At 37.3% G+C, this 11,212-nt stretch overlaps 1 protein-coding gene across 1 annotated transcript in view; it reads left to right on the top strand.

Moving 5' to 3' along the window:
- The first annotated feature begins 518 nt into the window (after positions 1-518).
- Positions 519-11,212, top strand: part of LOC114262278 (oxysterol-binding protein-related protein 1D) — a 13,528-nt gene continuing 2,834 nt past the window's right edge. Inside the window, exons 1-4 of the mRNA XM_028202635.2 lie at positions 519-1,609; positions 2,605-2,961; positions 3,565-3,652; positions 4,543-5,018. Of these exons, the coding sequence (XP_028058436.2) occupies positions 1,115-1,609; positions 2,605-2,961; positions 3,565-3,652; positions 4,543-5,018 (1,416 nt within the window). The 5' untranslated portion in view covers positions 519-1,114. The remainder of the gene's footprint in view (positions 1,610-2,604; positions 2,962-3,564; positions 3,653-4,542; positions 5,019-11,212) is intronic.

Genomic DNA, 11,212 nt, shown 5'->3' with positions numbered 1-11,212 from the left:
GGACCGTATACAAATAGTCTATATGTTTATTATACATCCTCCCTTATAGTATCTTCTCTTATTCTATGTAAAATGTAAACTCAAACCTAAAACCGTATAATATCTTCTTTTATTACTTTTGTTTGTTAGTTTTAAGTTTTAATTTGCAATGGTCTAAATACTTATGGTGAAACCAGTTTTCTTATGGTTGTTTAAATTCTAAAACAGTATGTCGTTATTATAGAAAAACATGTTGCTATTATGGAACTAATATAGCGCTATGTTTATATTTTTATGAAATTTAAGTGTTATATATATATATTTTTGTTATTTAATTATGTGAATCTGTGGTTCTAAACCGATCCAATTCGTATTTAAATGGATTGGTTCGGATTGGTTCCATGATTTAAATGGATTGGATTGGTTCCAATTTTTCAGGAACCGTAAATAACGGATTGGTCCTGGTTTTACCCCAATCCGGTCCAATCCGGACCATGCTCACCCCTAAAAAAACCTACATAAAAATTCACTTTCCAAACACCATCAATGACTTCTTTTATAAAAGGGAATTAAAAAGAAAAACAGTTGTCAAACCAAGTGGACCAATTAAACGGAGAGTCTATAACAAGAACCATGAGGGCGACTCATGTTAGACACTTCTCCTTTCTTCCCCACTCTGTATCAGTCTATGTTTTCATAGCTGCTCTGTTTGGACACTGAGAAAACCTGACCATTGAATTAAGTCTCAGCACTCAAACACACATACATCTCTATCTTCTCTGCAAGCTAAATTGAGTGCTCGCCAACTGCATCCATAACTGCCCCTCTCTTTCTCTCTCTACAGCTACACACTCTCTCTCTCTCTCTATACTTCTCAGTCCTCTCTGATCTATATCTATCTGTACTCAGCCTATCGTTTTCAATCTTATGTCATTTCAGACTAGTCTCGGGTTTGTCGCCCCGTCGATCTCCGATCGAGTGCTCTGTTTCTCATCTGAGATTCGATTCGATCTCTCTCGAGCTCGAAAATGTCAGCATTTGGAGCCACATTCAGTGCGATGAGATTGATCTGTTGGTTCTTCGATTGAATTGTTTGATTGTTTGATTGATTGATTGATTTGTGTGTGTTGTTAAGATGAATCCATTGTGCTGCATTGCTCCGGTTTCGATCGAGGATCGGAACAGTCCGGCGGTGGTGAAGCCACGGGCACAGGTTCAGCAGTGTCAGCTAGGGTTTGAGAGTTCAGTGAAGAATGTGAATTTTGCTTCTAAACCGAGCTTTACTGATTTGGATAGGTTGAGTTCGGCTGTGAATAATCACGAGGTTGAGGACGTTGTGGTTGAGTCGAGAGATTCCAAGGGGTTTTGCGGCAATGCGGCTGGGATTTTGTATAAGTGGGTGAACTATGGGAAAGGTTGGAGGTCGAGGTGGTTTGTGCTTGAAGATGGAGTGCTTTCGTACTATAAGGTTCATGGACCGGACAAGATTGTGATGAGTCCTCGGAGAGAGAAGGGTGTGAAGGTGATTGGAGACGAGTCTTCGAGGTATATGAAAAAGTCTAATTCCAACAGTAATCGACTCGGTGGTTCTGCAAAGCAGTGGAAACCCTTTGGAGAGATACATTTGAAGGTTTGTTCTTTTCATTTGGTTCTGGGTGTCTTGTTCCTTTGTGTATTTGGCATTCATGTAATTTTCTAATGAGAAACATGGTTCTGTTGGCATTGTCTGCATTTATGAATACAATCTCATATGTTGGGATGCTAATAATACCCATCAAGCATTCAAATCAGCCGTACCTTTATTGTGCCTACTTCATATGAACAGACTTGAGGAAGTCTGGTTTGTAAACCAAGAAGAAGAGGAACTAAAAGTCGTAAAATATGATGCATTGGGTTGGAGGAGTGGAAGGTGAACAAAATGTTTTCCATATTATTAATAAAAATAAAAACTTCTATTTATTTACAAGCTGAACTTCCTCCTCCAAAAAACATTAGTACGTTAGTATTGTTCTTTGTTAAGTGAAAGATGCTAATAGACTTAAAAAGTTTTGGAAATGAATAATTTTTGGCAAAACCACATGAAATCTGGTGTTAGGAAACTGGTTGCTAGTCAAATCAGAGAGATGTCCCCCTGCACTAATCAAGTTAGAGATTTTGTAAGAAGGGACATGTAGTCTGTTCCGGAAGAAATGGTGTGTCCTGGAACTCAAAGTCAGGGAAAGATGAAGTAGACAGGAAGAACACTCTGATAGGCTTCTTTTTCCTTCTTAAATTTTCCCCCCCTAGTAATAGGTTTGGATATTCTACACATGGAAATATTATTGAAGGCCTCCTAAAGTGATTGGTCAGCAAAATAAATTTCTAGCTATTTCATTTTCTGTCTGTAAAAATGATTTCATTGACTCTCATGATTTCCTAGATTAAAATAGAGTGATTACGATAAAGATCTCCTCTTCAATTTAAAGAGAGGCTTTTCTACCTCCTCAACAGTCCTATTGTGTTCTCTCCAAAAGTGCTATTGTATAGTTTTATATGGGTGTTGGGCAAATGTATACTTATGACCTTATATTTCCATATTTTATCTTTTTTTGGGTAGTTCTGTAGAGTAATTAATATGTTTTACAGGTTTCTTCAATTCGGGCAAGCAAGTCAGATGACAAAAGGTTGTACATATTCACGGGGACAAAAACTCTTCACCTGCGTTGTCTATCTAGAGAGGATAGAGCTGCGTGGATTGAGGCTTTGCTAGCCGCTAAAGATCAATTCCCTAGGGTTTTGACAAGCAGTGATTTTGCACCTTCTGAAGACATTGTAGTTTCAACTGAGAAGCTACGATTGCGATTATTGCAAGAAGGTACCAGTGAAGTGATCATAAAAGACTGTGAGTCTATCATGCTATATGAACTCTCTGAGCTGCAAAATCGGTTGAAATCTCTTCAACTTAAACATGTTATGCTGCTGGACACATTAAGACAGTTAGAGGTATTCATCTTTGTAAATTTCTTCAGACCTGAACATTTTACTTACATAAACAAGTTTTAATATTTGTAGCCATTAAAATAATATGAAATAGTTATGTGATGCTAACTTGCTTCTTTTTTGCAACACTTTATTGTTTCATCTTGCAATTTTATCTGGAGTCATCATACTTGCTGGTGGCATTTTTATTTGACCTGTGAAGAGTTGGTTGGTGAAAAGAATTCATGTAGCCAATCCCAACTTCACACACCTACATGCTCATTGAGATGGTTTACCAGTCTGAACTTTTCATCTTTGGTCCTCATTTAACTTCAAATTGAAATGATGAGAGATTGTCATTTTGTTCCATGCAACTTACATTCTATTTCTTTTCTGGCAAGTTGTGCCAATCAATTTGCGGGTTAACTATTTGTTGCCCCCCAGATATTGAGTTGATTGGTTGACTCTTGAACTTGTATTCTTTTTCCTTCAATTATGCCTCTTGTCATTTATATGCATTCAATTCAATTTTTATTTTGCTATGGCTTTCCCATTTTCACATGCTGCTGGATCATATAAAACTGCTTTCAAGTTCACCCTTTCTCCTTGCAACTAAATATTGTGCAGACAGAGAAAATTGAACTGGAAACAACTGTAGTGGATGAAACAAAGGAACGCAAGTCATTTTGCGTGGAAGGGAATAGAAGATACAGCGGTTAGTTAAGCTTTGAGACTTCCATTGTCATTGTATCTGTCAAATAGATTTTTGGTACACCAGAGCTGCTAATATCTTTTTAAAAATCTTTCAGAACTCTTTCAGTTGTTAAATAAGATTATGCAAACTAAAATACAACAAGAATCTAGTTTACTAGAAAAAATTAATCATTATAAGAACCTGATTTTGTTATTTTGCGGTCTAGAGAGATTTCATTGGAGTTTGACAACAATGTTATGTATCTTTATTCTTTACTGAATATGAAATACTGTTAAGCTTCTAGTACCAAAATATGGCTTTTAGGCCTGTTTGTTGCTGCAGTGCATCTAGGTTGGAAGAGCTTTATGAGCTCTTAAAGTTCTTCATGGCTTGTTTGGCCATGTCTCTTGAAGTATTTTGACTACTACAGGTTTGTTGCCAAAAAGCCTTTTTAGTGAAGCACTGATGAGATGTTTCTTGGGGAAGAGGAAGTGAAAGTTCTTCTTGAAGTGTGCAACGAATCATCAGATTTTTTTATTACTACCTTTTTTCTGCATAGCACTTGGTTGAAAAACATTTCTCTGAAGGTCATAACATCACTTAATGATGGGTCCATACACATAAAACCTCTCTCTGAAGTTTTACACCACATGGTTACATAATAACATTACAATTTCATGCCACAAAAATATATATTATATCCATTGGTGGAATTAAGAAGTAACATGTATTTTGAAAGTCACAAGATCCCTCACTTCGGAGTTTTCCATGATAGTATAATCAGTGAGATTGGCGAGGAGTGGTGTGGTTGTCTCTTCTTTAGATCTTTCTTTCACAAGATTAATAGTGATGGTTTAATATCTTCAGGTTGGGAGAATCTTCTGTTTCTTATCTTCCTCCTAATGTTGCAGATTTCTATTCCATCATGTCAGAGGGCAGTGCAAGTGATTCTGATGCAGAAAATGAAAGTCGAGATGGAGTAGATATCGAAACAGATGAAGAGGATGGAATATATTTTGATACAAATGAATTTTTATCTTCAGATCTTCTTAGAAGTGCTTCCCACCGGAGTAGAGAGAACATGGGAAATGCTTGTTCTTTGATATATGATAAAGAGTTATTCTATTCTGATCGGTTGCGGGATCTTAGAATGGAGATTAAGCCTATTGAATATCCATATATTAAAAGAAGGGATAGTCTTCCTGAACCAAAGGAGAGAGATAGGCCAGTTGGATTATGGTCAATAATCAAGGACAATATTGGAAAGGATCTGTCTGGTGTTTGCCTCCCTGTTTACTTTAATGAGCCACTATCTTCGTTGCAGAAATGCTTTGAAGATTTGGAGTACTCTTATTTGGTTGACCGGGCATTGGAATGGGGAAAGCAGGTCAGATCCTCCGCTGTGATTTCTTTTTGGCATAGCAGCATGATCTGCTAGTTACATTTTATAATTTTATTCCAGGTAGTTGATTTGCTGGCTATGTTTTAAGGTGGACTTGTTGGTTATCACTTGACTTAGCTATGTAGGTTTGTGCGTTGCATGTCACCCAAAAATTGGTTGTTCCTTTTTTACTTGATGAATAATTGTCTCAAAAATGTTTTGTTGATTGATATACTTATCAAAAAATATAAATCAATAAGATGCAACAAATCAATGCCTGATCAAGTAATTAAGGCCTCGTTTGGAGAGTAACTATTTTAGCAAAAAAGTCAAAAAGTCACTATAAGTTGTCACATCACTTTCTCTATTTTTCTGCACATTTTTTCGTAAGAAGTCAAAAAGTTACTAAAATAGTTTGCAGGCAGTTACTTAGAAAATATGAGGAAGAAGAACTCCGAAAATATGAGGAAGAAGGAATATATTTCTGTTATATTCAAAACTTCTTATTTTACAAGACCAAATGACACTCCTTATATAGAAGATATTACAAACATCATTATAACCCATTATATGCCACTTACATATTATATATTACCACTATCTACCACTATCATATTATATACATGCCACTATCTACCACCAACACCACTATCATATTCTATACATGCCACTATCTACCACCAACACCACTATCATATGCCACTATCTTATTATATGCATTAACACATTTTCAGCACTCCCCCTCAAGCTGGTTTGAAGATATCTTCCATAGCCAGCTTGCTAGTCAGCTTATCAAATTACTTCTTGTGTAGTCCCTTCGTTAGCACATCAGCTAATTGTTCACCTGTTGGAAGGTAGGTCATACAGATTATGCCAGCATTGATTTTCTCCTTGATGAAATGTTTATCCACTTCTATATGTTTTGTGCGATCATGTAGAATTGGATTATGAGCTATAGATATAGCTGCTTTGTTGTCACAATAGACCTTCATAGGTGTCGGGTGAGAAAGCTTTAATTCTTCAAGAATTCTTTTAATCCACATTACTTCACAGATTCCATGGGCAACAGCTTTGAACTCTGCTTCTGCACTACTTCTAGCTACCACATTCTGTTTTTTACTCCGCCATGTAACTAGGTTTCCACCTACAAAGGAGCAGTATCCGGATGTTGATCTCCTGTCTGTAACACTTCCTGCCCAGTCTGCATCTGTGTATACTTCAACTTGAAGATGTCCATGTTTCTTGAACAGTAAGCCTCTCCCTGGAGTTCCTTTCAAATATCTTAAGATCTTATAAACGGCCTCAAAGTGCTCTGCCCCTGGTGAGTGCATGAACTGACTTACCATGCTGACTGCAAAGGCAATATCAGGCCGCGTATGAGACAAGTAAATCAATTTCCCGACAAGTCGCTGATATTGTTCCTTCTCTTTGACTTCTTCAGCTTTAGCAGCTTGTAACTTCAAGTTAGGCTCGATCGGAGTCTCCACCATCTTACAACCAAGCATACCTGTTTCTCCAAGGAGATCAAGAACATATTTTCTCTGATTAACGAATATACCTTCCTTGGATCTTGCAAATTCCATTCCGAGGAAATACTTGAGGGCTCCCAGATCCTTAATGTGAAATTCTTTTGCGAGTTTCTGTTTGAGGGCTGCTAACTCTGTTTCATCATTACCAGTTAAAATGATGTCATCAACATAAACAATCAAAATTGCAATTTTACTGTTTTTTGAATGTTTATAAAATATTGTGTGATCTGCTTGACTCTGCGAGAAGCCACAACTGATAACTGTCTTCCCAAAGCGTTCAAACCACGCTCTTGGTGATTGTTTGAGTCCGTATAATGACTTGTTCAATCTGCATACTCTGTCGCTTCCAAGTCTCTGCTCAAATCCCGGCGGTAGGCTCATGAACACCTCCTCTTCAAGATCACCATTGAGAAATGCATTTTTAATGTCAAGTTGATGTAGAGGCCAATCTGAATTTACTGCAAGAGATAACAGTACTCTGATGGAATTTATTTTAGCAACAGGAGCAAACGTCTCATGATAGTCGATCCCATAAGTTTGAGTGAAGCCTTTAGCCACCAGTCTCGCCTTGTATCTCTCAACGCTTCCATCTGCGTTACATTTTATCGTAAACACCCATTTACACCCAATTGTTTTCTTGTCTTTGGGTAGATCAACTATCTCCCAAGTACCACTTCTCCTTAAAGCATTCATCTCCTCCATGACTGCTAATTTCCAATTCGGATCATCCAATGCTTCCTGTATATTCCTTGGAACAAACAAGTGTGAAATCCTAGATGTGAAAGCTCTATGGTTTTTAGACAGTCTTTGATAGGAGAGGTAATTTGCAATAGGATGTTTAATGCAATTTCGGACACCTTTCCTAATTGCTATAGGAACATCAAGGTCGGAAATAGAAGGAATAGGATTACCTAAAATTTCGATGCCAGAACTCGGGTGGACATTCGGGTCATTAGGATGGACATTCGGGTCATTATTCCTCAGATGAAATCGCTTCCTAGTATAAACCTGAAGCTCAGGATTTAGATCATTTTGTAGTACTTCTCCCCCTAAACAAGAATCTTCTTGACTAGGCACCATAGAACTTGGTTCTCCTAAGTGATCATTATCAGACAGATGTGGTTTTTGTGTAGGATAAATGACATTGGGGAGCGGGATAGAAATATCCCAAAAACGGTCTTCTACTCCACTTGTCTCCCCCTGAAGAGAAGTGTTGGGGAAATAGGATTTTGTTTCCACAAATGACACATCCATACTCACATGAAATTTCTTGGTTTGAGGATCGAAACACTTATACCCCTTTTTGTTTGAGGAATAACCCAAAAAAACACATTTTATAGCACGGGGGTCAAGTTTTGAACGAAATTGACTAGGAACATGAACATAGGCAGTATATCCAAAAACTTTGGCGGGTAAATCAGAAAACAATCTCGTGTCAGGAAAAAAAGTTTTGAGACAATCGAAAGGTGTTTTGTATGTTAACACCTTTGTAGGCATCCTGTTTATCAAATAAGAGGCTGTTAAAATTGCTTCACCCCATAAATATTTAGGAACATGCATGTAAAACATTATAGCACGTGCTACTTCAAGTAGATGTTTATTTTTTCGTTCTGCAATGCCATTTTGTTGAGGGGTATCCCGACATGTAGATTGATGAAAAATTCTCTTTTTTTCCAAAAACTCACCGAACTGCTCATTGAAATATTCTGTTCCATTATCAGAATGTAAAATACCAATTTTGGTTTGAAATTGGTTTTCAATCATATTGTAAAAATTTGTGAATAAATTTTTCACGTCAGATTTTTTATTCATCAAATAAATCCAACATAAGCGGGTATGGTCATCAATAAATGTAACAAACCATCTTTTACCAGAAAGAGTAGTGATTTTAGAAGGGCCCCAAACATCACTATGAATCAAATAAAAAGGTTTGGAAGCCTGGTAAGGTTTTGGCAAATAAGTAGAGTGATGAAATTTTGCAAAAATGCAACTTTCACAATGAAAAGAAGAACAATCAATCCCTTTAAATAATTCTGGAAATAAATGTTTCAGATAAAGAAAACTAGGATGTCCTAGCCTATAGTGCCATAGCATTATTTTTTCTCGAACAGAGATTGAACTAGTACTATTAAAGCTCTGAGCTTTTTTATTACTAACAGGTACTTCATCAAAGTAGTAAAGACCTTCAAGCATCCTAGCACGCCCAATCATCATCCCCGAGTTCTGGTCCTGAAATTCACAATGGGATTCAAAAAATGTAACACGACAATTAGAATCCTTAGATAGTTTACTGACAGACAAAAGGTTACAGGCTAAGTTGGGGACGTGAAGAACAGCATTGAGATTAATTTTCTCAGTTAGTTTAATAAATCCTTTTCCTGCAATAGGTGAAAAACTACCATCGGCTATTCTGATTTTGTCATGACCAGAACAAGGGAAATAGGTACTAAATAAATGGGAAAAACTAGTCATGTGATCGGAGGCACCGGAATCTATGATCCACGGAGAGAAGTTTAGGCAAGAGAAGGCTTTAGGATTTCTACCTGTTTGTGCCAACAAAACACTAGGAGTACCGGATGAGGAGTTGGATTTTATCAGCTTTAAGAGTTGATCAATCTGCTCTTTGTTGAAGGGACCTGAATCGGCTTCATTAGCGGTAGGAAAGCCACGATTCTTCTCTCCTTGTTTGCTGCTTTTCCAGTTGACAGGTTTGCCATGGATCTTCCAACACGTTTCGCGTGTATGGCGAGGCTTGTTGCAAAAATCACACCAGACCCGTGGCTTATCATCAAACCTGCGCTGGTAATTTGCAGCCTTGTTGGCCGCAGCATCGCTAATTAAAGCAGAAATTTCAATTGATTCACCAGTACCTTTTTTCTTAAGCATGACGCTCCTTCGGCTCTCTTCCCTTCTGACTTCGGCAAATACTTCGCCAATGGATGGGAGAGGAGGTCTGCCAATAATTCTTCCTCGCACTTCATCGAACTCAATGTTGAGGCCGGCAAGAAACTTGTAAATACGGCTGTCTTCCACAGTTTTCTTGTGGTGGTTGCAGTCGTCAACCGATTTCCATTCGTATGTGTTGAAGATGTCAAGATCCTGCCACAACCTTTTCAACGAATTGAAATATTTGGTGACGGAATCATCTCCTTGACGAATCTCTCCCAACTTCAAAGTTAATTCGAAAACTTGAGATTGATTTCCTAGGTCAGAATACATCTGACTAACATTATCCCACAATTCTTGTGCAGTAGGATAGCACATGTAATTAGAGCTTATATCCTCCTCCATGGAATTGTCCAACCATGTCATAACCATGGAGTTTTCAGCGTCCCAACTGTCGAACAGCGGATCATTAACAGCAGGAGCCTTCTTGTCACCAGTGATGTAACCGATCTTTCCTTGCCCACGGATATACATCCGGACAGATTGTGACCAGCGGAAAAAATTATCACCATTTAGGCGGATGGTGGTGATTTGGACAGAGTGAGAGTTGGACGTTTTCACCGGAATGGCAGCGGCAGGGGTTGAAGTGGTTTCGGACGTGACTTCCGACATGGCTATGACGGTTTTAGGGCTGCTGTGTTTTTTGTAGCTCTGATACCAACTTAGAAAATATGAGGAAGAAGAACTCCGAAAATATGAGGAAGAAGGAATATATTTTTGTTATATTCAAAACTTCTTATTTTACAAGACCAAATGACACTCCTTATATAGGAGATATTACAAACATCATTATAACCCATTATATGCCACTTACATATTATATATTACCACTATCTACCACTATCATATTATATACATGCCACTATCTACCACCAACACCACTATCATATTCTATACATGCCACTATCTACCACCAACACCACTATCATATGCCACTATCTTATTATATGCATTAACACATTTTCAGCACAGTTTGTACACATTGTTCGTTTTCTTTTCACAAGAACAGATTTATAGTGCTTGATCTTAAACTAGAAGTGATATTTGATAAAAAAATTTTGAATGGAGATTGATTCACAAAAATTACCAATTATGGAAAATGGAAAAGATGCATGTAGTTACATAGTTATTGCCCAACTCATGGACAATGGATACTTCGATATTGCTAGCTGCAGAAAAGAAAGTAGCCAGTTGCAATATTGTTTTGTGTTACATTACGTGGAATTTATTCTACTAGGAACATTGCTTCCTCAAAAGTAAAGACTCAAGAGAACAATGCTCCCGTTTTAGTAGCACTTGTTGAATTGGATTAATTCATAAAGTGTGCCTTGTCTAGGTATTATCTTTTCATAATTGATGGAGTTTCCTAGATATGCTAGTCCTTTTCCTTATTATTTGGGCCTAATTGAGAGGCACGAAGCTAGGTCGTGTACAAGTTCAAGTTTAGGTTATAGTTTGATAGTGATTGGCTGTAACTGGTATTAGGTATATGGTTTCAAATCGTCATAAAGGTTATTCACATCTTTTGAAAATCTTTCTGAAACTTTGTAGAAAATTGTTTAAAATCCTACAAGTTCTGTGTTAGGTTTTAGAGAGATTTTGGTTGATTTGGCCCTTGTCAAAGTATATAAGGAGTTGATAGTTTTACTTAAATGAAATGTTACTGAAATAAGTTTAGGAAGCCTTCAAGATTTCTGTATTGGAGAATGGATTCTGAAATAGATA

Source organism: Camellia sinensis, chromosome 5, assembly GCF_055761805.1.
Source record: "Camellia sinensis isolate YWXY chromosome 5, ASM5576180v1, whole genome shotgun sequence".
In the NCBI taxonomy this organism is placed as follows: domain Eukaryota; kingdom Viridiplantae; phylum Streptophyta; class Magnoliopsida; order Ericales; family Theaceae; genus Camellia; species Camellia sinensis.
This window is presented reverse-complemented; position numbering and strand designations above follow the sequence as displayed.